Genomic DNA, 27,992 nt, shown 5'->3' with positions numbered 1-27,992 from the left:
CCTTCCTTCCCTACAGCCGAACGGACTGGGTCTCTGCGTGCACGTCGGCGTCAGGATACCGCTGTGACTGCAGGAACGAAACGGAGCGAGGTTGGCCGCGCGGGTAGCTAACCTGTCCTTGACGCAAATCATCAATGTGCTCTTCCTCGAACTCGGCCTCGAAGTCGAAACTGGACGACAGTTGCTTGGCAAGATGTTGCTGCTCAGCAGCCGCGGCAGACATGTCGGTGGACGAGGCCTGAGAGCTCTCGTTAGCGCTGCTCAACCCCGTGCTCAGTCCATAACGGAGCATACGTGGGTTACCCGGTTCCTCACCACTCTCAAGACGGTGGAAGCTGAAGTGATCTCTAGCTTCGGACGTCGTCTGACGAACAGACTCGTCGTTCTCATCCACATTCACGCCGCTGAATCCGAACTGCGTCGCGTTGTTCCGCGCGTGTGAAGCCGCGCTACTAGCCGGCGGGCCGTTGTATCCGACTACACGACTGACTCCCGAAATGCCAAAGTTGACTTGGCCAGCCGACGCGCCGGCGACGCCGGCAGACCGGTTCATCGCGGACGTCTGCGCGATACGCGTCTGTTGCTTGTGTAAGTCGTCCACCTGGTCTTCGTGCACGTCCATGGACTCTGCCATCTCGGGCGCCGACTCGCGCATGGATCGCTGGTATTTCTTCTCGGCCTTGGTCTGAATTGCACCCAGTTTCGTACTGGCGCAGAACAGGAACAGCACGGCCGTGAGCACGATGCAACAAATGCACAGAATGAAGTGCGCGAGTGCGAACGACGGGTCCAGGAAGTACACGACGACCTGCACCAGGTAGAACACGCACAGCGACAATGTCCAGTACAGCGGACGACGCGACGCCGGGAACATTTCCAGTGGAGCCAGCCACGCCACACTCATGAGACTCAACCCGGCCGAGATGTACAGCAAGCACAGCAGAGCCTGCACCAGCCCGCCGTCTGCCTCCGACACGGCACCAATGATGCCGCACGTGAACGCCATCAACGCCACGAACGGTAAAAATTCCTTCAAGATCGTCTTGCGACGCACATTATCCACCAAGAAGCTGCCGAACGCGAAGCCCGTAGCACAGCACAACGCGAAGTACACTTGCCAGTAGTTGTTGGCATTGCCGCTGTCGTCCGCGTTCACCTGGAGCGTACGACGGATCAACAGCGTCTGAGACATAATGAGACCGAAGACCGCCTGGAGCGCGAACACGATAGCCAAGCGGAACATGAGATGGTTCTGTCTGGTCTTCTGGACCAGCTCGGCCTTGATCAGGTCCATCTCGGGCGTCACGTTCTGCCGTCGACGCAGACGGATGAGCACGGCGCGCGCCGGCTCGTCCTGCTTGTGTGCCAGTAGCCACACGGGGCTTTCCGGCACGAACCACAAGATGCCGAAGAAAGCGAGGATCAGCGCCGGTTGCACGAACAAAGGCTGGAAGCGCCACATGTTAGTGGGTTTGTTGTCCCAGTCCTCCGAGATGGTCGTGGCGTTCGTGTTGGCCATCAGCAGCGAGTGCACGAACCAGCCGATCATTGAGCCCATCAAGAAGACCGTCACACTCTTGCCACGCCAGCCTTTCGTACAGATCTCAAAGCTCCAGAGCAGATAATTCATCGCCATCATAGCCGCTCCCATCGCCGCCAAGCCACAAGATACGATAATTATCGCCGTGCTTGGGATGAAGTTTAGACCAACCGAAACGAAGATCAAACTGCCACCAATTGCCATGTTGACGCGTCGGCCGAGCACGCGTCCGATCAGTAGCGACAACAACACGGCGACGATGCTCATTGTAGCGCACGTCATCTTTAAGTAGCCGTTTTCCATGTAGTTCAGCATCTCCGATCCCTTGTCCGGCAGCTTGTTGATGACGAAGTAGTAAAATGATCGGTTCATAAAGTTCTCGCTCGAGTCGTTGATGTATCCCAGCGTGTACACGAACGACGTCATGAAGCCGTGGATGAATCCTCCCATCACGCCAAGCAGGATAACGAGCGACGCCGCCACTTCCGATCCAGAGCTCAACGCACGCGAGAATCCACCGTTGTACATCGCGCGCGTTTGGAGAATACGCATGAACGGCAACAGCGACAGGAGGAACAGCGGGATCACTAAGAACAGACCCACAATCATGTCCATCAGGAACCCCAACGCCATCATGGGACTCCACATCGCCACTTCCAAACCAAACACACCGTTGAATGCCAGCGCGTACTGCACGATCGAGTTGAATCCTAAGAACATGGCGATGGAGAAGGTGAAGCATTTGTGCACGGACCAGCCGCCCATAGCTCCAAGAATCAACGGGACCAAGAGAATACCGCCAATCACAGACACCATGTACAAGATACCTTGGATAGACAGCGAGTTGAGCTTGCGATGCTTAGACACACAGTGGTGCACTCGGTTACCGAACCAGAGCACCACCCATGTGGCTCCCATGGCTCCGAACAGTAGAGCGAACCACGCGAGATCGAACTCCGTCATAAAGACATAGTACATGGCCAGAGGGTGACGCAGTTCACGAATGCAGTACGTGAGACGCCCCATGGGACCCAGAGGCAGCATCAAGTCGACGTCAGACTTCCACCAGTCGTCCCAGCCGTCTTTCGGGTGCAGGAACGCAGCGCTACTGGCGTTTTTGCCCGTCTCTTCTTCGTTCCCGTCGTCTTTGTGTTGCGAACGCATCATCCACGCGAACCAATTGGCGATGTCCACCTTGGATTTCTGCAGCACCAGACCGTCTGTGTTGAAGACGAACGGAGCCATCAGCCAGCACGCACCCAGGAACAGCACGGCGAACGACGCGATCCCGTAGCTCTGGGATTTCTCGCTGAACGCCGCAAGCGACGTGATGTTCGCCGGGATCTGGTCGGGGTCTTTATCACAGTCAAAATCGGCAGTAGCGCAGTATTCTTCCAGCGCGTCCGAGCCGATGTCAAAGGAGCCGTAGATCCCAAACAAGACCATCACTCCGATCAACTCGACAGCCTTGCGGAAGTGCGAGACGCCGTACTCTTTAAAGAAATTCACCATCGGGTCACGAGTGATCGAGAACCCACGACCCGTGCCGCGATACTTGGAGCCGCCACGGATCAGCGCCACGTCGTAGAAATGCGCCTTCGTGCCGGTTAGAAACACGTAAAACACGATTCCTAGCGTCGAGATCAACTCGATCACCTTGAGCGACGCTTGTTTGATCCCGAACTCCACGAATAAAGTCGCGAATAAAGGCAGCGTCGTCAGCATACCGAACTGGAGAAGATACTGCGTCGTCATGACACTAGCGAGCGAGTTGAGACTGCCAGTCGTCATGATGGCCGTGGTCTCCACCTCGGAATGCGTCGCCACGTACAGCTTGCAGTACGCGTACACGTAGACGCAGAAGACCGTGAGTGCGTTGCAGATGTAGAAGCCGAAGTGGCCGTAAAACATCGAGTTGAGTCGAGAGAAATCCAACGAGTTGGTCAAGCGATGTCCTTCACGACTCAAGCAACTCTCGGCGCATCCGTTGGATAGTTTGGCTTCGAACGCGTTGATCTGACTGAGCGTCACGTCTCGGCCTTTGCCGCACTGCATGAACTCGACGTGGGTCACCAGACCGCCACGAAGAGTGACGTTGTAGCCACTGAAGACATCCTCCGACAGGTTGATGCCTTTACTAGCCTTGGACACTCCGCCGCTGGTTACGACGAACGATTTCTCGAACACATCTGGGTGTCCGTAGTGCATACGCGAGCGCAACGGCTTGGCCAAAACACGCTGCGTCAGCGTCACGAATACCAGTTCCTGGAGCGTCATGAAGCGAGCTAGAGACGACGCACGGCCGGTGAACACGTGCTCCTTCATGCCGATCACAGTCACTTCTTCGCTTTGTGTCGCGGTCGCCAGGAAGTTGGGAATCTTCAGACACTCCTCGAGGTAATGTTCCTGGTTCATATCGATGGTTTGCAGGTATTCTCCGCGTGTAAAGGGCAGCGCGACGTTCTGGTTCTCGGGCTTTCCCTCGCCTAAGATGGGGTTGCCAGGCAGTTCGTAACGATACACTTCGACGATCTCTCCGCCTTCAGATTTGACCAATACACAGTCGAAGCGGTCGTCTCCATCCTTCTCCGTGATTGAATCCACGAAACTCACTCGCCAACTCGGGAATTTCTTCATCAGATAGTCGATATCGGCTGCACGAGGGTCGCCATTGGCCACTTGTTTCGAGTAGATCTGACAGCCCGTGATGTACGAGAACTTGAGCGCTGAGATGCGGTTCATCTCGTCCAGTTTCTCCTGGATACTCATGTCTCGAAGCGAGTACACTTCGAGCCAGCGCAGAAGACGGATGGCGTCTTCGTACAGCATCATCCCGTGCACAGTACGTGCTAGAGTCTGGCCTCGCATAGACGCCCATAGACGCACTTCTTGGGCGTTGATATCTAGAGCTTCTTCGAGCGAACCAGCGCCCATTCTCTCGAGAAAGTTGCTCCACTCTTCAGCGTGGAACGTGATAAGATACTTCATGATCGTCAGCTCCGTCCATCCCTTGGCTTTCTGCTTCTTCTCCAGCTCAGAAAACAGCGGATTCGAGTGCACGGGGTTGTTCAGTTCGTCCAGAGTGAACAACACCGTCTCCGAGTAATACGGCGTCATGACTGAGAACGACGGCATGGCTTCCATCGAGTCCACGCGCGGCATTTCCATCGACAACGAGTGCAGGAAGAAGCCCATACGACGCTTAGCGTCTTCACAGCGAGGGAGCGAGCTGGCGACGTCCAATCGGAGCAGGAAGAACAGGCGTGTGCAGCTGGAAATAAAGTCGTCCGGGTTGAAACGTGGCGGCGGAGTAGCAGGTCCCTCACACGGGTGCACAGCGATCAATCCTGTCTCTGTCATAGCGTCCGCCTTGTACAGAGAAATGAGCTGTTGCGCCTGGAACTCCAAGTCGGCTGTGGTCTGGAGGAAGCGGCAGTTGTGCAGCTTACGCGAGACGGCGTCGTCGTTCAGCATCAGCTCCACTGTCAACGCGATGGCACGTAGACGATCCACAACTTGAGAGACTTGCACGTGCAGCTCCATACGCAATTCTTCCGGCGCAGTTGCCAAGTCGTCGATGGACGCAATGTCCTCTGGCATGTCCAGGATCACAGCGAGAAGCTCCACCATATTGTCCGACAGCTGAGGCAAGTACGTCAAGTCCAGCAGGCTCACGACGTCTGGAGACGAGAAGATGTACTCCAACACACTCAGCGCTCCCTTTTCTTCCTCCTCGCCTAATAACAAGTAAAAGATGTCGCGGACTAGCTCCATACCGTTCTTCATGCCTTCTAACGCATCGGCCGTCGCGATGTTCTTGACTAACGTGGCAATATCCCACTTGTTGGAGCGACTTTTAGCTGCCACTTCAATCGCCTTCGACAACTTGCCAGCCAATAGGAAAATCGGCTCCTGGATGCGCTCTCCCTTGTTCAAGATACGGTACTGCAGGATCACCGTCTCGCGGTCATCTAGGAGGTCGTTCAGGCGGAAATTGTCCACCACTTGGTTCCAGATGATCGCAAAGCGAAGACGCACAACGTCGCGGTGACGCAACTCACCCTCGCCGCCTCCAGGCACCGGCGTGACGGCTTCCGGACTTGGTTTTTTGGTCCTCAGAGACACGACCTTGTCGTCGAACAACTTGGGGGCTGCGGCCATGCCGACCTTCAGTTGAGCTAAGCCAACGTAGTGTCCGAGGTGCATCCGCTTGCCCATGACCAACCCGACGATCGATTGGTACAAAATGAACCAAATCTGCGTGTCGTACATGTACACGACGAAGATAGGAGCCCACAAGGCCAGGATGAACATGATGTTGTGTCCTGATTGGAAGATTCCGTCGTCGTCCACCACAAGGTCGTAGATCTCGAGGGACGGCGCCATCAGAGGACGAATCATGAACTGCAGCGCGAACAGAAACTTGCAGAAGAAGATCATGTACCACGACATACTGTACTGCGTGTAGTTGGCCCACGGTTGCGCCGTGTTGCGTCCCACATACTGTCGACTGGTGCCGTCCAGTGCATTAATCATGCGGATTCCCCAAATAATATTAGGGAAGAACGCCCGGATCGTCGCAGCTGTTAGCACTGGGATGCAGTAGATAACGATGTACACTAGACCCATGGACAGGTACGTGCCGGCCTCGCCTCCACCTGGCAACATGCTGCTCATGGAGCCGAAGAGCGCGGACTCGTCCGGAGAGAAGTTGATTGCCATAAACAGAGCGAAGAACAACGTGTGCCAGAACAAGCGACAGAAGACGCCTACAGCCATCCACATGTCCTTGTACAGACGCAGCCCAAACAGCCAGATCTGCATCACCACCTTCATGGCCAATAGGCCGCTTACTGTGCAGAAAATCGTGTAGAAAGCGTGTGCGCGAATCTTGGTTTGGTCACTGGAGAAGACTCGGAAGAAGAATCCCAAGCCGCCGTTGTCGTCTCCCTCGGCCATGTAGGAAACGTACGAGATGACGACCATCGTGTGGAACACCACGACGAGAAAGTACCAGACGCGGAAGAACGCCAGCACGGGGTTGAACACGCTGCGTTTCTCCTTGAACGTCTTGTGGTCTTGCACCTCCAGCATCTTTGCCACGTTCATTTCGTCACATTCCAGACACAAATTGGTCCAGAAAAACTCGTTGACGTCATCGTAGTTTGTGGTATCTTGGTGGTCGAACGGTCGCTGGCCTTTCGGGGCAGTTGCCAAGCGCATTTGCGCAATTACATTGTACACTGGCCGCACAATTTCGTTTAGATAAAATCCATCGTCCACATCTGGCAAAGTCGCCAAAAACTCGAGTTTTGCAGCCATATTGTGGTACAGGAAACAGATGCACTCGGGCATGAAGCGCAAGTTGCCGGCCTCGCCCCAAAGTAGCAGAAACAGCGCCAGCTCCTTCTCCATTCTCGACGTGTTTTCCTTCTCCGGGTCCGAGCAGCGCGGCGCCGTACGCAAAAACTTGCACCATGCCACATAGTTGCGGAAAAACTTTTTGTGCACGCGTGTGAGCGCCGAGCGAGTCACAAAGTCGACGCTCTCAGCGGCGCCCTGCGGGGCCTCGGCGCGCACGCGCATCTGGTAATTGGTGATCCAGCAGCCCAGGTTCTCTTTCTGATTGGATACACTACTGCGCTGGAAGCCGAACTTGGTCTGCAAAAGCTCGAATGGGCCGCGCGCGGACGCGTGGAAACTCTCAAGGCGACGCAGCGCCTGCTCGCGGTCGACGTCCAAGTAGTTGCTCTCGGCCTGACGCCGCACGGGCGCGCGGGCGCCTCCGTCGGCTCGGTACGCCATGTATGCCCGAGCGATCTTTTGGCGGATTTAACGGGCCTCTATTGAGAGGTGGCGGCGCCTGGGCGACAAGTGGGTAAATGAGTTGCCAACGGCTATTATAGGAGGGGAAAAGGCAAATCGGCAAATCAGTCGCCAACAGATTCCCAAGTGAACCTATGATGACAAGCTGAATTTGAAAGGAAAAGGGAAGAGAACCAATGGAAAGCTCGGATTGTGGGATGGTGTCTGTTGTAAAGAGGACAGCACGGTACGTTGAGAATCCACTCACTCCAGGTGCGGTGTCTAACAATACATGCGTTGCTTGATTCAATATAGCCGCAGCAGAAACACAGCTCGAAATTATCCTTGCCAGCAGCCTTCATTCTCCCCGCTTTCACACGTACGAAGTATTTTTTAAATCTCGCAGCAGAGCGGTGTCTCAAAAGTTTGTCGCTCGGATATTATCAGAACACTCGATGGTGCAGTTGCCGACTTGAACATCCACTTGTATTTGCGCCAACAAATGCAGCATTGATAAATTGAGGATATCCATGCAAAGACGCCAGCGTTTAGAACACTGCTGACAGCCCTGGTAACGTAATTTTGTACGCACTCAAGAACCGGTAGTGCGGTGCTGTAGATTGAGATGACTCATGTCTTACTACTACTACTGTGGTATTAAGCTAATGCATGTAGTCAATGTGATGCAATCGCTGTCCGTGCTGGTGGTCCGCTATAAGTAAAATGAAAAAACTTGTATTGACTTAAATGAAGATCCATATTTCACTGACATCGATAAATCTGTGTAAGTATTCTAGCAGCCGTCGCCACCAGCAATCTTAAGGCAAGCAGTGCTGGGGTAGATGGACATGATGTTGGTCATGATGGTCCACACATACGTAAAGGCTATCAAGATCACCGCAATGATACCCACAAGTTTGCTCTTGCCGCCGTTGCGACGCATCTCCTGCGTCTCGGCTTTCTGATGCGGAATGAGCAGCACAAACACCGTCGAGAAGAGCTTGCAGGCGTACGAGCACAGGTAGGCGTATGTGACCTGTTCGCGCACTCGGGTGTCGTCACGCTGGAGATCAGCCATGGAAATGTCAAAGTTGGCGTCGATGTTCTTGGTGATAACCGTGGCAAACGGTGACGCCAGACTGGAAATGGCTACAACGAGACCGTAGAAAGCAGCTTCGTTGCCCTCCTCCATGACCTCGACCATGCAGTAGGTCGAAACGACAAAGCCAATGTTGTACGGCACCTGCTCCAGCAGTGGCACACCGAGCCAGAACCACTGGCTTCGGACGACATCCCAGATCGTCAAGAAGGTCGGGAAACAGTCCACGAACACGACCGCAAACTGGGTGATCACAATCATCCAGCGCCAGTTCCAGTTGAGTCCCCACTGACGCACCGCTAACAGCGAGGCCATAGAAATTAGCGTCGAGATGATGGTGGCGACGTTGCTGTTCACAGGCGTAATAGTGAGCCAAACGCTCTGCAACGGAGTCGCAGCGGTCACACTAACGTAGGAGAACATGTTGCCAAAGAACTGATACGCCAGCACCTGGTACACCACGCGGTACTGGATCAAGTCGAACAGCTTGGCGACCTCCACAGTCATCGAGCGGCGCTCCATTCGCTCCTCCTCGATGAAGAACCACGCCACAATGGCCGTGAAACGACGTGACTGTGCAAACGCCCATAAGACCTCCCACACGGATCGAACCGGCAAAAGTGCCACCGTATTCCTCGGAGTTGAGACCAAAGCCCACAAGAGCCGAAGCGACGACGCCACCAGCTTGACGAGCGACCCAGATCATCGTCTGCAGGTCACCACGGCGCTTTTCGCCCTCCCGTTGCGAGAGCTCTACCAAGGTACCCCCACAAGCCGTGAAGGATAAGACCATGCCCAAATTGGCGACAACCATGAGCAGAATGAACTTGGTGCCGTTGTTGGGGGCGTCGTAGTTGATTTCGGAGAGCTGCTCGGGTGTGAGCTGCGCTTCTGTCAGAGACGCCCACGCGTTGTCCGGGTAGTACGGATCTCCTTCGGGTAGAACAGCCATTACGAAGGAGCAGATACCACACACGATCCATCCGATGACCATGTACGGACGACGACGGTAGCCGAAGATCGGGTAGCAGTCCGTGATGATACCGAAGAACGTCTTTAGAGACCAGGGAAGCGCGATCAACACAGTAGCCGATGCAGTAGCCACACCAGACATGCGCAGGAAGTTGTTTAAGAAAGGGTACGTCAAGCTGTACAGGATGCTGTAGATTACTCCAGCACCGACGTACTGAAACAGGAAGCCCATGTAGGTTTTGCTCTTCGTGTCCGGGGGCGGGCCCTCACGTAGAGCGCCTTCTTCAAACTTGGCCATCGGGTTGGGCGACTTGGCCTCGAGATAGTCATCGTCACCTTGCACCTTCTTGCTCAACCGAGGTGTCGACAGGAATGAAGCGTGTTCGGACAAGACCATTGTCTCCTTTCCACTTTCCTTTTTTGGTGGTGCTGTGCTGGACGAGGCGAGTTTCGAAATGGTCTCCGAAGCTAACCAAGCAGTAGCATCTCGTTGGCATTCATCGTTGCCGGTGACCACTGACCACCCCGCAGCCAGCCAACGATGGAGACACCAGCGGAAGAAGTGGCACGGGTCTCTTGAGGCGTGATGGCACACTGCTTTTGAGCTCCTCTGTATCAAGCGCATGCCTTGCGCCAATCATGACTCAATTGGGCATTACGCTGAGGCGGTGAACCGTCACAGAGAGCGCTTCAATGACACGAGCGGTTTGACATAGAAAATGAGCGGGTGTACATGTATTGGGGGAGGATGGGGTCACGTCAAGACAGGTCTTTTCGGTCATATACAATCGCCGGCGTGACTGGATAACCCGACGCAAAAGAGCGACCTGATAGTCGACAACTGGCGTCGCAACGGCAAAACAAGATCGGTCATGCAACGGAGACTAGGCAGTGCTGATGCTGTGATGCGAGGAGGGGTGCCCCAGACCAATCATACGGATGAACACAAAGCGGCTTGTGCAGAGCACCAATCATGTGGACGTCGACTGGCAACACGGTTCAACTAATGACAGCTGCAGTCGGAGGACTGATCAATCCATCGCCGGGTACATGCCGGAATCGCTGAGGACTACATGTACTGCAATTCGGCATGTAGATGATAACGGAGAGTAAATGGGCATGAACGTACACGTACTTGGTGTTGAGATTCGGCACCATGAACTACGATCTTGCCAGCACGAAAGTAGAGTCACGACCATGAAGTCTTTTGCGGAGACTTTGCCAATTAACTACAGTAGTCGAACGTTGCGGTCTGATATCTCCGAAATTTCAAAGAAAGAAGGTCATTACATGTACATGTTTTGTGATTTTTTCGATTAATCGCTCAAGGAGCATCGTAGCCAGGGTACTCCAAAATCGGTGAAGTTAATATTGTGAAAATATCACCTGTAGACCAGCTAATATAAGAAATATCACCTAATATTTTCTTCTGAGACAATATGCTATTATTAAATATCAACTTAATATTAGTTAATCCTATATTATATTTTTCCAAGATTGCGTAATCGGGATTAATTCACTAATCAGATGTCGTTAACGCTCGACTAGCTGAAGTATTACTAATCAACCCTGAGGGAGGGACAATTGTGAGAGTGACGGCAAGGTTGGCGTCGTGTGTTGGCACTGCTGAGCGCATTAATCTAGCGCCACAGGCAGCAGGTTTATTAGACGCACGATGTGGACGAGGAGATCGGTAGAGAACAAGAACAAATGTCTTGATTTCGCTCTATCAACGTTTAACAGCTGCAAGCGTTTGCAGTTTTCCATCTCGATCGCCTTTGTCTGTGTCACAGTGAAATACTATCGTCATTCTTAAAGCCTACTGCTTTTCTAGAACCTGATCGAAAAAGTTATTTGGCTCCGCTCGGTTCACAGAGGTAAGCTGGCAAGAAACGTACTTAAGTGGGAAAATATCATAAAATATCATGTAGTATCTAATATTTTTCAGCTCTCCGAGCTAATATTAAAATATTATGTTAACTTTTGCAAAAATGAGTTAATATTAAAATATAATATCGAAAATAGTACTATTACTATCAAAAATATCATATGATATTTGGTTATCTGGTCGTAGCATGCACGTCGTAGTACGACGGGCTCACGAAGAATTCCGCCCATCTTGCAGTTTCGGGAACAGCTCTGCCAGTACAGTAGGTGCAAAAAGATGAATCAAAAAGGGAAGGCAATCGCCGATGAAAGTTCTCCTCTGTAACCACCTACATGTAACATTGCGTGATCCCATCGACTTTTAATACCTGTACATGTATTAATTCCGCTTGGTTTCGTGTCTGTGTGACCTTGAACCATGTGCAATTCAACAGGTCTACCGTAGAGTCTACGGCGCATTCTGGCCACTGGCAACATTAACAAGCAGTGCCACTGCTTGTTAATGTTGTAGGTCTGGGATGTTCGGCAGTTTCACTAGTTCTGTTTTTATTTTCGAGTTAGCATCATGGGCAGCCCGTGGAGTTCGATTCGCTTCATGTCTTCATCGCCACCATCGACAGCGCAAATCGATGTCAAAGACGTATTGGCGCTGTGTGAAGACTAGCCGAGTGCCGCCGCTACGCGGCAGGAAAGAATGAATGTCGTTCCTTGTGTTTTGCCTCCGTTTCGCTCGCTACGGCTCGCTTCACTACTCGCATGATAGGCTGGCAGATTGTGGCTCAGGCGGGCCCAAAGGCCCGCAGGGTTGCAGAAGGTGCCGATTTGGGCCGCCTCGCTGCGCTCGGCAGCTTTTAGGCCAATCGTGGCCACCTTCGCTGCGCTCGGCAGCCAGTAGGAATATTTAAATTATTTTATCCAATGATTTGTCCGGAAAAGCGTGACAGGCACGACAATTTAGTGTGACGGACAGACAGGTTGCTGCAGTAGATGTTTAAGATGGCGATCTCTTACTCGCTCGCGGAAAAGCTTGCGGACTCTGCATTACGTGTGGGGGTTGAGTTCGTTGTAGCTCGAGATATTCAGCGCATGCAGCGTGGCCAATTCCCAGCGCAACGAGTAACTTCCTTGCCGCGTACGTACCAGTAGCTAAGGGGGTGATCCGGTTCATAAAGGCTGACGCATTTTGCTCATCTTGTCTAGCGTGGACCAGGTGAGCACGCTACAACTTGGTATCACTCACAAAAATACTGACTTTTTCGCAAAAGTTGCGAGTTGCAGCTTCGTCACGAAGGAGCTCTGCATGTTGTATCAATTGCAGCGAATGGGTTGCAATTTGTGCCTTTCGAGGAGCGAGTTGTCAGTGCAATGCCCCAAATTCACGATCGAGTACGTCTTCCTCACTCACACTCCAGAACCCCGTTCTCTAACTCGTCATTTCTCGTAGTTTGCAATTCGTCGACTTCACCACGACGCTAGAACTAAAGCTCCCTCAGCAACACTTCGAGAATTGGCAGTTCAACTTGCGTCAACATGTCCATTTTCATGGCAGACCTTGTTATTCCCCACAACCCAAACAACGTCGCCGCGATCACCACGACAGCAACCAGTACATGTAGATCGTGAGGCTGTAAGTGATGCACTGAAAGAGCTCCCAGCACTCATTCGGCGGCTGCTAAAGCGTGCGCTAGAGGTTCGATAACCAACGCAACTGTTTTTTTTTTCTTGAAGCACTAACCCCAGAATTTGTAGCTCTTTTGTCAGGGAGTAAAGCTTAACGATACACCCAGCTCCAGGTCGCCACGCAGCCAACCCGATGACAACCCCAAAGCTGACGAGTCACGTGACGCTTTAGACGCTCTGGGGGTCGCTGAAGTCACAGCTCGCTTGAGTGCTGCCTTCGTGGCCGCCGTGTACGAATCCGTCCACCTCTTAGATCCGATCACTACCAGCAAGATCAATCCACTCGTGCCTGCAGCATTCTGGTCAAGTTGCAGCGACGACGAACGTCTAGTGCTCACTCCACCCACCGCGTTAGGCTCCGAGATGGCGCTCACCAGACCAACAACGCGCGCGACTGAACAAAACACGCATTCCTTAGCAAAAAAAGAGTGACGCCCAGACAACGCCGGCGCCACGCTTACCTATTCCTAAACTTTTCTATACCTACCTACTCGACTCGGCTCTTCTTCTTTGCACTGGCAGGTTTTCAACACGTCACTCCGAATTCCACGACACACATCACGCCACTCGATACGCTCTACGCCGCTGCATCCTTCTCCTCTGTAGCTGCAGGCGTGGCAGCAGCAGTTCCATCCGTACCAGCAGCACCATTAGCTTGCTGTCGTGCGCGCTGGAGTTGCTGCTGCCGAGCCTGAACCTGCGCGAGGAAATGGCGGCGGATGTCGGCGCAGCGAGGGACTTTGCACGCCGCGTAGTCCTTGGTACACTGCCTTGCATGCGCCGAGAGAAGACCGATGATACGCTTGCACAAGACGCACGGGCCAGCCAGTCGCTGCTCACATATCGCGCCGTGTTTAAGCATTGCCTGCATGCGGTTGCAGTTGAAGAACGTGCAGTTCGGTACCGTACAACTGCTCGCGTGTTCCAACTGGAGCAAAAGCTGCGGGTCAATGTTGTGGATCCGTCGCTTCTTGGCCGCGTCCCCATCCGCTGCGTTGCCATTCGAGCCATTAGCCGCCGGAGCTGCAGTAGTCGCAGTGCTAGCTGTCGTCGCTGAGGATAAGCCGTCCGCTGGGGGTGTCGGTGTCTCCGACTTTACCGCTGCAGCTGTCGGTGTCGTGACTGGAGAGCCCTGAGGCAGCTTACGCTTACGAGAGTTGGTAGTCTTTCCCGCCTCCTTGGCATGCTTCGCGCGCTTGAGATCGAAACTGCCTGCTTCGCGCTTAATGGCGCGTCCTGCTGCGCCTCCAGCCTTGGACACGACACCCTTGACCTTGGTGCTTACAGTTTCATTCGAGACCTCGTTTCCAGGTCGCGGGATGGGCACCACCTTGAACAAGTGCAGCTGATGCTCGTGCTTGGTCTTGTCGTGACACGCATCGCAAAGATTGAAGACGGGGCAGATCGAGCAGTTCCATCGGTTGCCACTGAGCAAAGTCGTCTTGCAGTTGGAGCAGCTGAACGTGAAGCCAGTGGTGCCCTGGTTGAACAAGTGGTACAACACCATCATGGACGAGTGCTTGGCGCGTCGGATCTGGTCGAACTGGCAGTGGTTGTTCTGGCAGTACAGCAAGAAGGCCTCCCGCGTGTCGAAGATCTCGCACGGCATGATCACGTCGTCCAGATCATCGCCAATCACGCGCTTCACCTTCTTCTGCACAACACTGGTCTCCGTCTTCGCCTCTTGAGGTTCTGCCGTCTTGCCTGTTTTCTCCTCACTAGACGGCGACGTAGATGGCTTCTCAGTGGCCGGTGCGGCGTCTGCAGTCTTGCTGTCAGCGTTGTCGCCAGCGGCTAGCTTTGTGCCAGAGCCACCAGCTTCAGCGTCCTTCTCTTCACTGCCGATCTCCTTTTCCGGCTTCACTTCAGCTTGTTTCTTCTTCTCCACCTCTGCACCTTCCTGCTTGACCTTCGTCTCGTCTTCCGCGTCTTCATTTGGATCGACAAACGCAAGAACTGCTTCGAACTTGATCTCTTGCAGATCCAGCTCCGCCAGCTCAGCCGCTGCCGCCTTCTCGTTGAGCGGCAAGATACGCTCACTCAGCTCCTTCGCACGCTTTGCGCAGTTCCCAGACACCTCCACACGATGCAGTAGCTGCGTCTTGTTGGTCTCGTAGCACGATTTGCAGTAAAAGTAGCGATAGTGACGCGGTGGCGAGTTACGCGAGCTGGATGACGACGAGCGCGACTTCTTAGCAGCCTCCAGTAGATTATTGACCGAAGCAGGTGGAGGGATCGTCTTCAACTCCCAATATCCGTCCTGCACGATAGGAACTGCGCACTTGTGGCACTTGGGATACAAGTCCACGACGAAGAAATCCTCCTTCTGAGGCTCCAGAATGCCTTTCAGCTTCTGCATGAGCGGGTCGTTGTTGACCACGTTCTTCGAGCTGCTCGTGGAGCGCGACGACTTCTCGCTTTTCTTGGAGCGAGCCTTCGACGCACTGCTCCGCGTCACAGACGGTTCCGTGGCCGTGCTCTTCTTGCTGCGCTTGCTCTTGCTCTTAGAGCTCGGCGTCATCGCTCCTTTCTTCGACGACACCGGCTTGGCCTCTGCGCCATCCACCGCGCCGTTTTCATTGTTGACCTCACCAGGCGACGGAGATCGAGAGATGGGAGTCTTGGAGCCATTCGCAGGCGTCTTCGCCCCACTAGGACTCGCGTCTGGAGCACCGGTCTTCGCTCGGTTACCGTGGTCTTTCTCTTCCAGTTGCTTGATCAGATCTTCCGCTAGTCGCGGCCAGTAATCCCCCTCGAAGTAGGGCAGTTCGTGGGCTGCTTTCTTCTTCATGTAGTATTCAGCGTACAAGTTCGAAATGTTGACCACCAGTCCGTCGTGTTTGGCTTGCTGCAGCAGCTTCTGGTACCATCCACGCAGTCGCGCCGACTTTGGGATCTTCTGGTTCTCTGGCTTGCAGAAGAAAATGTAGTCGTCACCTTTCAGCGGCGGACAGGACCAGATATGGCACGTGTGGAAGCCGCGGTTCTTGCAGTCCTCAAGGAAGCCAAGCATCACTTGCTGGTGCATCAATGTGCGTAGTTTCTTGGGCTGGAAGTAATTGACCGAGTCCAGATACGACACGTACACACGTCCAGCGTTGGGCGACAGCGCGTCGGGTCCATATTCCTGTACGTACAGCGTGAAGATGAGAACGTCGACACCATCCAGTTCTTGGAAGACGCAGATACATCGCGAGCGATACGTCAGCTGCAATGACAGAGACGCTGACGCCGACGCGGCCTTCTTGTCTGCAGCAGACGTCGCTCTGGGTCTTTTCAGTGACTTCGTCTGGCCTGCAGCTGCTACGGTATCACCCTTCTTGGCCTTCTCATACTTCCCTGCCAGCAACTTGCCCATCCTGGGCTTCACCTGGACTTGTTTATCAATACTGAGCACCTCGCGGATCGTGATTCCATACTGCGTGTCAGATCTAGACTCCTTGACGCCGTTCGAGAAGCCGATGCTGTCCGAATTGCCCATGTTCCCCATGCGCACAGCCTCGTCCTTGCCTGCCTGTTCGATGGCCTCCATCACACGCGTCTCGATCAACTTGGCCATACGTGTGATGGGAAGTCGCTTGGCCTTGAGTCCGTTGTCCATCGACGGCTTCACGCCCGCAATGCGTTGCTTCTTGACGCAAATCGGGCACACGAACGGCTCCTGCTCACCAGAAATCGCGTGGTTGCGCTCGTTGAACAGCGCGCAAATCTGGTGATACCACAACTTGCACGAGTCGCACTCCACCCACGGTTCTTCGGCCACCTCGCTGTTCTTGCGCTTCACCAGCGACGATTTCTTCAACACGCCGTCGAATGGGATCGCTCCAGGAGGAGGAGCCACCTCCGTAGCCGCACTGGACAGCTGGGGCAAGAGCGACAGGTCGATCGGACCATCCTTCATCTGCTTGTAGCAACTCGAGCACCAATGGTGCTCTCCACGAGGGTCGCTGTAGTAGTGCGTATGTCTACGAATGCGACCGGCACACGGACCGCTACAGAAGAGCATGCAGGGTGCGAACTTGAACGAGTCTCCACCACACAGCTGACACATCTCCTCGCGACGTTGCTCGCAGCGCTTAAAGAGCTGCTTCTCCAGCTGATTCTTCAGCGACGCCAACGACTTGTTAAACGAGGCCAGTAGCTGCTTTGCCGCAATGTTGAACTTGTTTGTGCTGCTGTTATACGCGATGCAGTTCTCAAAGACCAGTCGTACGTCGCCAGCGAACGCTTCCACGCTGTTGTAGTGCTCCGCTTCCAGTCGCTTCTTGATCGTACCGAGGTCCATCGGGCACTTGATGATATCGAAGTAGTCGGGGATGTTCCACTGCACAGGATCCACTGGATTATTGAACGTCCAGCCGTACTCGCTGTCCATCAGCTTCTGGAGCAGCGGCATCAGTCGGTTCTTCAGCTCGGTGATCGTAATGTGGCCGCAGAAGTTGAACCTTAGCGAGCGGATGTGTTCATCCAGCTGACCTCCCGACATCGAGTCCAGGAACGAGATGTCTTGATGCGACACGTGGTCGCCACGAAGCTCCGCCTGGGTGCCACGAACAACAAGACCGTTGTGGATGATAGGTTGAGCCACTGCAGCAACAGGCCTCGTAAGCGCAGCCGCCGCGGCCGCTGCTGCCTTTGCCTGGGCACGAGCCTTCGCGATCTTCGCCTGTTCCTTGCGTCGCAGCTTTTTCTCCTTCTCGGTTTGAAGTTTCAGGGGCTTTTTCTTCATCTCCTCCAGCACAGTCGTCTCCTTTGTAGACTTGGACTGGCTAGCCGACGCAGACGCTCCTTCAGTCTTGACGTTTACAGCCGCGTCACCCCCCGCCGCTGTCTGCGGAGTAGGTGTCGAACCTGCAGCTGTGGTCGTGTTCATAATCTTGATGAGGCCACGCACACCTTCCGGACATTGGCTCGCTGCTAGCTGGAGCTGCGTAAAGTTTCCTCTGCAGGAGTCAACCACCTTGATGGCCTTGCGCACAGGACCGCACACCTCACAAATCATCTTGTTGCACTGCTTGAAGTGCGAAAGCACGTAACGGGACGAGATGCAGTGGTCCGTTCGGCATTGACGTTGGTGGCACTCGCAGATGTGTTTCCACAGAACTTTCATGCCGGCGCAACACGGGAGGATACACTGCTGCGCTGTACACGTGCTGGCATGACGTAGCATACACAGCCGCTCCTGCTGCCGTCGAAGCACCAACTGCTGCTCGTTCTCGTTCATCGGAGGTCGAATAGCGCTACACACGTCACACTGCAGATTGCGGCACTTGCGGAAGTGCGACAGCAGCTGTCGTGTCGACTTGCAGCCGAGTGTCGTACACTGCGCATTGGCACATCGCGACACGTGGGACAGCAGCGCCTTTGTGCGACTGCAGTAGTCGATCGCGCATTCTCCACTCGTGCATGTCCGCGCGTGCTTGAGCTGGATCAGACGCCGTTTAAGCTCCTCCCGCTTCTGAGCGATAGACACGTCGTTCATCGGGATCATTCCTGGACTCGCACCGTTCGCGTTCGCAGACGTCGGAGTCGTCACGACAGGCGCACCAGTCTGCAGTTGAGCAGCGCTGACTTTGCCGTTTAACTGCTGCTGTTGGATCTGCTGAAGCTGCTGCATCCGTCTGAGCTGCTGCATTTGCTGAATCTGCTGGATCTGTTGAATCTGTGGGCCTGTCAGGTTCATTCCGTGGTACATGTTGGTTCCCGTCGCAGCCGCCGAAGCAGCGCTGATCATTGAAGGTGTTGGCTGAACCAGGCCTCCAGACGAGGCTGTAACACCGATGTCAGTCGGCATACTCAATGGAATCGCGTTGAACGATCCTGTCCCGGCACTACCGACCACCGTTGGCGACGCCGTTGGGGGCGTCACGTTCACAAAATTGGCAGCACTGGGGTTTACTGTCCCCGTGGGCGTCGTCGCAGCTTGTAGCTCGGTCTCCGGCATGGACAACGGCTGGTCATTCACTCCATTGGCCATTTCATCGGCCTCACGCTCCAACTCATCGAGAATTGAGGTGCCTGCTACCGCAGCTCCATTAGCAGTCGAAGAAGCCGTCGTAATTGGGGCTGTACTCACCGCTGCGATAGATCCAGGGGTCTTCACTGCCATTTGTGACATGTCCACTGGCATCTGCAGCGGCTGACTAATGGAAGGCTGCTGGTTCATTGCACTTGACGCTCCAGGGAACGGAACAGCCTGGAAATTGGCCCGTTGGTTGTGCAGCGCCGCAGCCATTTGCTGCTGTTGTTGTCGCTGAAGGATTGCGAGTTGCCGCTGCTGTAGAAGCTGAGCTTGGGCTTGCTGCTGCGCGGCATCGGCACCTGCCCCCGACGCTTGAAGCTGTTGCTGTTGTAATCGCGCCTGCTGTTGCTGCATTTGCCTCCTCCTCGAGTTATCCAACGCCTGCTGCAGTCGCGCCTTCAGCGTCTGCACATTGCTGTACTCCTGTTTCGACGGTGCTCCCATGTACAGCGTGTGCTCCAGTCTCCTTGCGATCTCTCGGGGATTGTAATTCGCAGAAGTCGGTCGGTTCGCGCTCTTCATTATCAACGTCAAGCTGTAAGGCAAGTAAGTGGCCAGCGTTCAGTCGACCAAAATCCAACTCAACTACCGCAACAATTACGTACATGATCCGCGCAATTTGCTGTCTGGCGCCTCGATCGGCGTCTTTATCTCTCCAATCCGCTGTAGTAGCTCCTGGCCCGCCCCCTGTTGGGGCCACAGTAGCAGGGGTAGGCGTAGCGGTGCTTGTGCTTGTTGCAGTTATGGCGCTCGAGCTCGTAGTAGACGCTGCTTGCGACCCTGGGGCTGCGGAAGTGCCAGTACTCATGGCCTGTTTACCCAAAAACACTATTAAGATCGCATCTCACGCTTAATCCGAGCAGTCAGAAGTGTAAAACGTACGTTGCTTGCAGGTGTGGTTGTAGTGGTGGACGTGGAATCAGCTACTGCCGGCTTGGGTGCATACTGAGAAACAGGGGGCATAGATTGCTGCGGAACGGACATGAGCTAATCAAATTGTCTGCTGAGCCGGCTCTCAGTAGCCGCCGTGTTCTCTTCTCCAGTAGCGGCAATTGTCTGGGTTCACTGAAGGTCTTCTGAGCTGCGAAATCTCTCTTGAGCCGTGAGGAAAAGACTAGCCCGGAAGGCCTCGGCTCTAGCGCGACAAAAAGCAAGCACAAAAGCATCAGTTAGTTTCCTGGTTCCCTTGGCAACATATATTCCCTGCTATGACACCAATAACTCCTTCCTCGTCCGATCCAAAAAATAAATTACCACACTAGTGGTAATATATTTTGACCGGGCCTGACGAGACACTTCCAAACATGTAAAATGAACCCAAAAAGCTGCCAAGACAGCTTTCCGGGGATCATCTGGCCAGGTTGGCCTGATTTCAGAGCTTTTGGATGTTTGGCGGCCCCAGAATCGTGAGGGCGGGAACGCCCCCCTCAGTAAATTACAGATTTCTTACCTCTGTCTTGCGGCGGCCAGAAAGGAGAACAAGCCGCGGGAGTCGCCTGGGACAGATATGGGGTTGCGTAGATGATAGTTTTCCGCGTTTCAGTAGAATATGCCCGCTGCAGGTCGCAGGCCGACGGCGCACGGGGCCGACTGTTGTGAGGGCGGACGAGGCTTCCGCCAGAGAATTGTCAAATAAGGAAGAAGCATTTCGTGTGGCGCACATTTTAGTGTGGTGTACATAAAATGAGCAAGTTCGTCAACAATACCGGTAGCTCCATTGCAGGCGAAAGCAAAAGTGCATCACTGCTCCACGACTACAGCCAGACGTTCGTCGTCGTCTTCGACTTGATTGTCATCTTGTTCATCCCACATCGTGCTCATGTCGAGGATATCGACGATGGCAAAGATGCAGACACATGAGCCGGTGCATAGAAACACCGAGTTGTGCCTGCACCAGGATTGGGAGATCGGCTTCGGCGTCGTCAAGTAAAGCACAGGGACGTTTCTAGCGTCATCAATATTGTTGAGTCCATCACTTCAAGGTAAGAGCTGGATGAGAGGTCTTGTGCGGAAGTTTTCGTCTTCTCGGAGGTTTGTGAACGGAGCTTAGAGCCATTTGAGCCACTGACCAGAGACCCCAACGTATCAGGAGCAGCACCGCGTACTTGAGATTCGGCAGTGCAGTGGTTGGTTGCGACAAAAGACGAGCTTGGCCTGCTGCATGTGACCCATCTGACCACGTGTCTACCTTCCAGTTGATATGGAGCGATAAGCCACCGTCTCAACAGAAAGGCCTTGCCCCAGATAGTGCCCTTGGTTCCATGCAAGTCACGCCGCCTTACATTAGCTATTCTTCTTTAGTATCAAGCTGTACAGTACTTGCACTTGACTCGTTTAGATGCCACTGTTCTCCGTCATCTGCGAAGTCTTAGATATCGATAACGCACAAGCCCATCTAGGCGCAGAGCAAATTTACTGAGTTGTGAAGCGTCGGAGAAACCAGCATTAACGGGAGCGCCTCTTGTCGTCTCGTAGGTGTAACCGTGTAGTAATTATTTGTTACCAAATCATCGTCTTTGTTGGGAATATTCCCGCCTCTCCTGTCGTCCACCGGTGCCATTCAAGCAATCTTCGTTCTGACGGCTGCTCAGGTCGTTGGTGGTTACCACTGGTAAATTGCCAGTTCTGCAGCACGTTGCCGCGCCGACGCATCATCCTCTGTTCCACTTCGAAGAACTGCTCGAATTCTGGACAAAGGTGTCAGTCTCGACTTGACGGCGACTCACAGAGTATTTCTGTCTTCAAAATCTGAATTCTGATTCTGGAAATTGATAGACCACCAACTAAATCTGGAGATATCCAAATCGACGTGAAGGTAGCCATTTCTCATGACCACCAAGATGCGCATCGTGAGCGACAGCGCTGTCGACGCGTCCGAGGACGTCTCAGGGGACCGTGGCCGACGCGTCGAGACGCAGATTGATCTGAATGCGGGCGATCTGGCTCTTCGTGCTTCCGCTAGTGCCGCCGTGCTGCTGCCCGAGCTCTGGGGCTCGCACTGTCACAAGTGCTTTGCCACAGGTGTTCGGCTCAGCCGCTGCGGCCGCTGCCACACTGCCTTCTACTGTACGCCAGCGGTCGATCGTCTGTGTATTTCTCCTCTTTAAGTTATTCATGCTGGCTGCTTGGTGCTCAGGCTCCAAGGCGTGTCAGCAGGCTGACTGGGCGCCAGACCATCGCAGGGAATGCAAGAGTATGGCGCAATTGGCGCAAATCGGCCTGCGAAGTGACCAGGTGTCAGATGTCCTGCTACTGGGACGCGTCTTAAGACGTAAAGGTGGCGAAGGACTGCAGCCTTCAGAGCTCGTGTGGTACGAAGAGGACATGGACGACCAAGAACTTCTTCTCCTGGCGGCACTGGCACAGAAAATCAACTTGGTGGATGGTAAGGATAGCAAGAGGAAGGTGTGTGGCTACTGTGAATACGTTTAACGTTTGCGTGGCTGCTGCAGAATCGTTCTCGATGGACGAGATGGCGCGCATGTTAAGTCGCTTTCGCAACAACAACTTCTCCATTTGCGACGAGCTGCTGTTGGAGCTAGGCGCAGGCTGCTTCCCACTCGGTGCGATGATTAACCACAGTTGTGATCCCAACTGCGCTGTCACGTACGTACGGTATATTTGAAGTGATATTTCGTGGGTTTGACATGCTGACGTTGACATCTTGTAGGTTTGTTCCTAAAACTCTTGACATGGAGTTCCGAGCGATGAAGCCCATCAAGTCCGGCGAAGAGATCACGCAGACATACGGTACGTTGGGTCGAAAACCCTACGCAAGCTATGGTCGAACTTACCAGTTTATTGTGCATCTAACAGTCGACATTGCGCTTCCACGGCGCGAGAGACAACAACGTCTGCAACGCAAATATCATTTTACTTGCGGCTGTCCGCGCTGCTCGCAACCTCTTCAGGAACCTGGAAGTTTGGATGCTTATCTCGATGCAGATATTGATGGTGTTCCGCAAGAGCGGTGGACAGAGGAGCGCCAACAAGAGGTGGAGCAGGCACTCAAGGAAGTCAGCGATGCCACCAGTGCTGTTACCAGCGAGGCTGACCTTGCTGTACAGCAGCAGCAATGCATCGATGCACTACAGAACTTGGCAGACCGTCAGAGTACTATTCTTCACTGTCACAGCGTTGCACGATTGCAGACGCTAGCAACGATTTTTAGTGCCGAAATGGAGCGTGGGAGCGTGGAGGAAGCCATTGGATACGGGGAGCGCATGCTGGAGTTCTATCGACGTGTCTACAACCCCAACCATCCGATGACGGGGCTGCATGTGTTTACCCTGGGCGACCTGTATGGCCAGCAGGCACAAGCAGGAACAGGAGCAGAGGATAGCAAGCAAAAATCAGCGGAATACCTGGCTGAGGCGCAGCGTATCTTGCAGATCACCCACGGCAAGGATCATCGCTTCGTAAAAATGCTTGGAGATAGACTGGAGACGGCGTCGACATGATAGTCAGCGCTTGATATGTGCTCATAAAGTTTTGGGGGCAGAGGTAAATAAAAGGTAACGAAAGTTTATCCTTCGACAGTGTGATAAGATGCGATCTCCGTGCCACACACATAGCACGTATCACGATTTAAATTCCAGAAAGCCAGAAGTCCACACGAGTACGCGACGGCCCACGGATTCTGCCTTCGATGCAGCCAATCCTTGCTTTAGTACTTCGAAGTACACTGTTCGAATTCACAGCGCTGATGCTTTATGAGCCATCTGCTGTGGCAAGGCAGGCTCAATGACACGAAGCCGGTCTTCTTTCGGAGGATAGTCGACCTGGCGGCGTTGAATGACAAACTTCTCCACCAGATCGCGCACAAGTGGGCCCGATCGCAGTTGACGAGCACTATCGAAGAAATGCCAGCCGTCCAAGCTACTAACTAAAGGCACTCCGACGCTAACCAAGCGGTCCATCTCTTCCTCCTCTTGCTCTTCGCTTTCTTCACCTCTCGCGCTTGCTGATGCTTCATCTCTAGCTTCGTAGTTTTCCTTACATAACCGAATGGACGATATAACTGGAGTTGTCGCTTTTGTGACGTCGTAGATGATACGAATACCGGAAAAATGAGGCTGCGATGAGCTCATAGCAGGGTATCGGCGTAACCAGTAGGTAAGTGCGTTCTTCAGCTCTCGCAAGGACACTTCCACGACCACACTTGGCTTCATCAGCGGCAAGTACTTCTCCAGCCATTTCCTCGTGATTATAAGCCCAGGGTCATTCAGCTTATCACCTTTAATGTACCCTGCATTCACGAGTCCGACGTCTGCCTCCAGTCCTTCTCGCAGTGCATCCGCCACGAGGTTTCCCATGTTGCTTTCCTGCGTACGGCACGTGATACGGCGCCCATCCAAGGCGGTTAGAGCAGTTCCTAATGGCTCGAGCTTTCCTTTTGCCAGCTCTTCCTGCTCCACATCACTAATATACTTGTTTAGGATAGCGAGGCAAGCCGGATGGGCGTGATATCCGCGATTCAGCAACATTTGCCATTGAAAACCCACTTGAACATTTGCGACTTGATCTGGACTATGAGATGCTGTCAGTGTGGTCAAAGTCACCTCCACAGCGCCCAGCCATAGCGCATCCATTCCTGACTTGTGGATGAGCGTGTCGACTCCAGCAACACAGGTCACCGGAAAGTGGTCATGCCCTCCCAGAATGAGATTAATGCCCGGCACCTGCATTGCAAGCCGTATATCACCCGCTACCTTGAAATGTGTGAGTGCTACAATTGCATTGACTCCTTGAGCCTGAAGGTGTTCGACACATCGCTGCGCATGTGGTCGCTCGTCATCGAAGACGACACTAGGACCTGCAAACGGGTCCTTCCCAGTGACCGTCGTCACCACACCAAACATCCCGAGTTTAATCCCATTGCTCAGAGGGATAATGTGAGTATCTACCAGACCAGGATACAACTCCCTGCTGCTACTAGCTCGGACGTTCGATCCGAAGCACGTGAATTTAGCGCCAGCGAGCAGGTCGCGCAAATGCTCCGCTCCAAAGTCAAACTCATGGTTTCCTACCACTGCGTACTTGATGCCAATATTGTTTAGTATGTCAACCATAACGGATCTGAAACAAACTGCGGTTAGTCTCCACCCAGTGACCATATTAAAGTTTGTGACGCACCCTTTGTCCTTGCGATCGAGCTCCGAGCGCCACAAGAAGTCGCCGTTCAGTGTAACAATAACGTGCGCATCGTGTGCAATTCTTTTCTTAATTGATTTCAGCATGGTTGCAAGCTCAGCGATCCCACCGACACCATTAACGTCTGGAAAAAGCTCGTAGACGTCGTTCACGGTTAGAAACACCACCTTCGTCGTAGTTTGCAGCGTCCCCTCAGTCGACTCAGACGTTATCGCATTGCCAGAAAATAGTCCATTATCTGCGCAATACGTACATCCGTCTACAACCGTTGCTGAATCCCCAGAGCTCAAGCCGCACGGCGTCGCAGCTGATGCATTCTCCTTCGCCTCAACTTCCATTTCCGTCAACTAAAAATAAACTATCAACGAGAATAAATGCAATTTCTTCGAATTTTTCGATTGTTGAACTCGACAAATTGAAATGAACGTGGTGGCGGAGATCCAGCGGTTAAATGAGCGCGAGCTGGAGCTGAATGTGCCTCTATCGGGATCGTGGCACCAGAAGTACAGCGAATCTGCATGGGTCTTTGTCGGTGGCCTGCCCTTTGAGCTGTCGGAAGGCGACGTGCTGTGCGTGTTGAGCCAATTTGGCGAGATTGAGGACATCCACCTGGTGCGCGATGGAAAGACCGGAAAGTCCAAGGGCTTCGTCTTCATCAAGTTCGAGGACCAACGCAGTACCATCCTGGCGGTGGACAATTTGAATGGCTTCAAGCTGCTGGAGCGCGTGCTGCGTGTGGATCACGTGCTTAAATACAAACTGCCCAAGGAGCTGCAGGAAGACAGCGACTCGGAGGACGAGGAAGAAAAGAAGCAGCGCGGCCTGCCTGGTCACGCCTACGAAGGCAAAGAGTTAGCGTCCGACTTTGATCTGCACAAGGGTGTGGACGTGTTTGCAGCTCCCGAGGAGACGCACAAGGAGAGAAAAAAGAGAAAGAGAGCGGAGAAGAAGACAAAGAAAGCTGCTAAAAAGATGAAGAAGATCGAAAAGAAGCAACAGAATATATTTGAACAAGTACAGAAGAGGCGGCAGGAACAGCGACTTAAAGAAGAGAGGGAGGCAGTACAGAGGGAGGAGGAAAGTGAAGCCCCACAGCCAAGTGCCACTGGATGGAGAGGCAGATTGGAGCCCTCAGCTCCGCAACCTAGACGCGATAACGATAGGAAACGGCAAGGTGAGGAAAGAGAAAAAAGGGAAGACAAGAGCTTTGGAGGCATGAGTCGCACTCGCTAATTGCCACATGCTAAAAAAAATAATTCGAAGTGCAAGTGTACTTGTTTTACTACTTAACTTGTTCACTTTGAGGCATTTGGAAGTCAAACACTTGCAGCACATTGCGCACTTTTGAGCTCGCTACAATCTTCATGTCCACATCCATTCCATTGGTGACGACCTCATCCTCCTCCTGCATGTCATCAGGCAAGCCATAGTGCCTCTGACCACTGGAAACTGCTAGCTTTGCTCTCGTCGGGTCCGGAAAGAACGACACTCCATTCGCACAGTCTGGCAAATTAATACTTTCATCCAAGAGGGCACCGGTCAGCACGTCATACAACATCACGCGACCTGTTCGACTACCCGTAGCTAAATATCTGCCGCCACAGTGCAGATCGAATTCCACTCGCAGGTTCGTGTCCGCCACTCGGTTGAACGTGTGGAGAATCTCGTTCGTAGCACGAATATCCCAGCAATGGATACGCGCATCGCGTCGTGCAGCCGTGAACAGGAACCTTCCGCATGGAGAAAATCTCACTTGAGAAATCCCCCGTCCGTCATGGTCACGTAGTGCCAGTAGCTCTTCTCCTTCATCTTCCGTGTACACACACGTAGTGCCCGCATACGACCCAGCAGCATAGATTTTAGAGTGGTCCGGATTAAAGTGCAGCGTACTAATCAGTCCCCGTTGGCCTTTACGTGAGCGTCGAGTCTTGCTGAGTGGCCTCGCTCTGAAGTCCCTACTGGGCTGCGAAAGATCGAAGAATCGAATCATCCGGTCGAAGCCGGCAAAGAGCTTGGTGCCTGTGGAATTAAAGGCCAGACTCTGAGCGCTCGCCAGCTCGTCCATATGGTCGAAAGCTCGATAGGAAGCTCGGAGTTCGCCCGTGTAGGCGTCCCACAGATGCACGGGTTGGTCTCGACTGGTGCTTACGAAGATGCACGAGTTAGGATCCGCTGACGACATGAACGGGTACCACTCGTAGTCGTACACTGCACCGCCCTCTTTGGCCTGCAATATGCTGCTGCTGTCCGACGTGTTGTTCACTTCAAAGAGACGCAGGAGGTGGTCGTCGCTGTTGGTGAGCATGCACAAGCCATCGGGCGAGACCTTGACGCCTTTCGTGAAGTTATTGCCACAGGATGGAGAAACGGAGGAAAATTCTTTGGACGCGGCGAACTGGAGGAGCGGACGCATGGCGGCGTTGTGAATAAAGGGCTGCAGTAGAGGGGCATCAGCGGTGAATGCATCATCGAACATTACGCCTTCAATTGCACAGGTGCGAACAGAAGTGACCAAACAATTGCAAAAACAAAAGTGAAATTCGCCGGAAAAAGTTGCGCTTCGTACTGATTTAATTTAATTGTGCGACTGGCTGAGTGGAAATTTACGTGGAGGCTTCCTAAACTTTCAACGGGAGGTGATGGCCTCCGTTCTTTTACTGACGGTCGCTTATTACTGACAAACGATTTTAGCCAATCAAATACCGCTACCGCAGTCCCTCACTCGTAACTGACAACACATAAAATGGGGACGGGAAAACATAAATCGGCTGTGCGCCACTCACTTCTCAAGATGCCACCGGGGCGCCACCGCGCCTCTGTTACTGCAGCCGAAA

The 27,992-nt window shown here is 53.5% G+C and overlaps 9 protein-coding genes across 9 annotated transcripts; 2 read left to right on the top strand and 7 right to left on the bottom strand.

Moving 5' to 3' along the window:
- Positions 1-10: 10 nt before the first annotated feature.
- Positions 11-7,345, bottom strand: PITG_06358 (callose synthase, putative; the record flags this gene model as incomplete). The annotated part of the gene is made up of 1 exon (XM_002998446.1): positions 11-7,345. The coding sequence occupies one exon, from the start codon at positions 7,343-7,345 to the stop codon at positions 11-13; it is 7,335 nt and encodes a 2,444-aa protein (XP_002998492.1).
- A 793-nt stretch (positions 7,346-8,138) lies between these two features.
- PITG_06357 (uncharacterized protein) lies at positions 8,139-9,813 on the bottom strand (the record flags this gene model as incomplete). The annotated part of the gene is made up of 2 exons (XM_002998445.1): positions 8,139-8,969; positions 9,019-9,813. 2 exons carry the CDS (start codon positions 9,811-9,813, stop codon positions 8,139-8,141), a joined length of 1,626 nt encoding a protein of 541 aa, XP_002998491.1.
- Positions 9,814-13,633: 3,820 nt separating this feature from the next.
- On the bottom strand, positions 13,634-14,592 carry PITG_06356 (uncharacterized protein; the record flags this gene model as incomplete). The annotated part of the gene is made up of 3 exons (XM_002998444.1): positions 13,634-13,740; positions 13,785-14,440; positions 14,483-14,592. The coding sequence occupies 3 exons, from the start codon at positions 14,590-14,592 to the stop codon at positions 13,634-13,636; spliced, it is 873 nt and encodes a 290-aa protein (XP_002998490.1).
- A 251-nt stretch (positions 14,593-14,843) lies between these two features.
- PITG_06355 (uncharacterized protein) lies at positions 14,844-17,712 on the bottom strand (the record flags this gene model as incomplete). Its single annotated transcript, XM_002998443.1, has 3 exons — positions 14,844-14,883; positions 14,951-15,506; positions 15,576-17,712. 3 exons carry the CDS (start codon positions 17,710-17,712, stop codon positions 14,844-14,846), a joined length of 2,733 nt encoding a protein of 910 aa, XP_002998489.1.
- Positions 17,713-17,773: 61 nt separating this feature from the next.
- On the bottom strand, positions 17,774-19,527 carry PITG_06354 (uncharacterized protein; the record flags this gene model as incomplete). Its single annotated transcript, XM_002998442.1, has 3 exons — positions 17,774-17,778; positions 17,835-19,013; positions 19,056-19,527. The coding sequence occupies 3 exons, from the start codon at positions 19,525-19,527 to the stop codon at positions 17,774-17,776; spliced, it is 1,656 nt and encodes a 551-aa protein (XP_002998488.1).
- A 2,318-nt stretch (positions 19,528-21,845) lies between these two features.
- PITG_06353 (uncharacterized protein) lies at positions 21,846-23,552 on the top strand (the record flags this gene model as incomplete). Its single annotated transcript, XM_002998441.1, has 6 exons — positions 21,846-22,071; positions 22,142-22,390; positions 22,458-22,611; positions 22,676-22,755; positions 22,822-23,000; positions 23,079-23,552. 6 exons carry the CDS (start codon positions 21,846-21,848, stop codon positions 23,463-23,465), a joined length of 1,275 nt encoding a protein of 424 aa, XP_002998487.1.
- Positions 23,553-23,699: 147 nt separating this feature from the next.
- PITG_06352 (uncharacterized protein) lies at positions 23,700-25,244 on the bottom strand (the record flags this gene model as incomplete). Its single annotated transcript, XM_002998440.1, has 3 exons — positions 23,700-23,941; positions 24,062-25,083; positions 25,141-25,244. 3 exons carry the CDS (start codon positions 25,242-25,244, stop codon positions 23,700-23,702), a joined length of 1,368 nt encoding a protein of 455 aa, XP_002998486.1.
- A 334-nt stretch (positions 25,245-25,578) lies between these two features.
- On the top strand, positions 25,579-26,391 carry PITG_06351 (U2 snRNP component IST3; the record flags this gene model as incomplete). The annotated part of the gene is made up of 2 exons (XM_002998439.1): positions 25,579-26,046; positions 26,158-26,391. The coding sequence occupies 2 exons, from the start codon at positions 25,579-25,581 to the stop codon at positions 26,389-26,391; spliced, it is 702 nt and encodes a 233-aa protein (XP_002998485.1).
- Positions 26,392-26,669: 278 nt separating this feature from the next.
- PITG_06350 (uncharacterized protein) lies at positions 26,670-27,666 on the bottom strand (the record flags this gene model as incomplete). Its single annotated transcript, XM_002998438.1, has 2 exons — positions 26,670-26,675; positions 26,912-27,666. 2 exons carry the CDS (start codon positions 27,632-27,634, stop codon positions 26,670-26,672), a joined length of 729 nt encoding a protein of 242 aa, XP_002998484.1.
- Between the last annotated feature and the right edge of the window lie 326 nt (positions 27,667-27,992).

This window comes from Phytophthora infestans, genomic scaffold (genome assembly GCF_000142945.1).
Source record: "Phytophthora infestans T30-4 supercont1.8 genomic scaffold, whole genome shotgun sequence".
NCBI lineage: Eukaryota > Oomycota > Peronosporomycetes > Peronosporales > Peronosporaceae > Phytophthora > Phytophthora infestans.
Note: the sequence above shows the minus strand (reverse complement) of the source record. Positions and strands in the feature narration are given on the sequence as shown.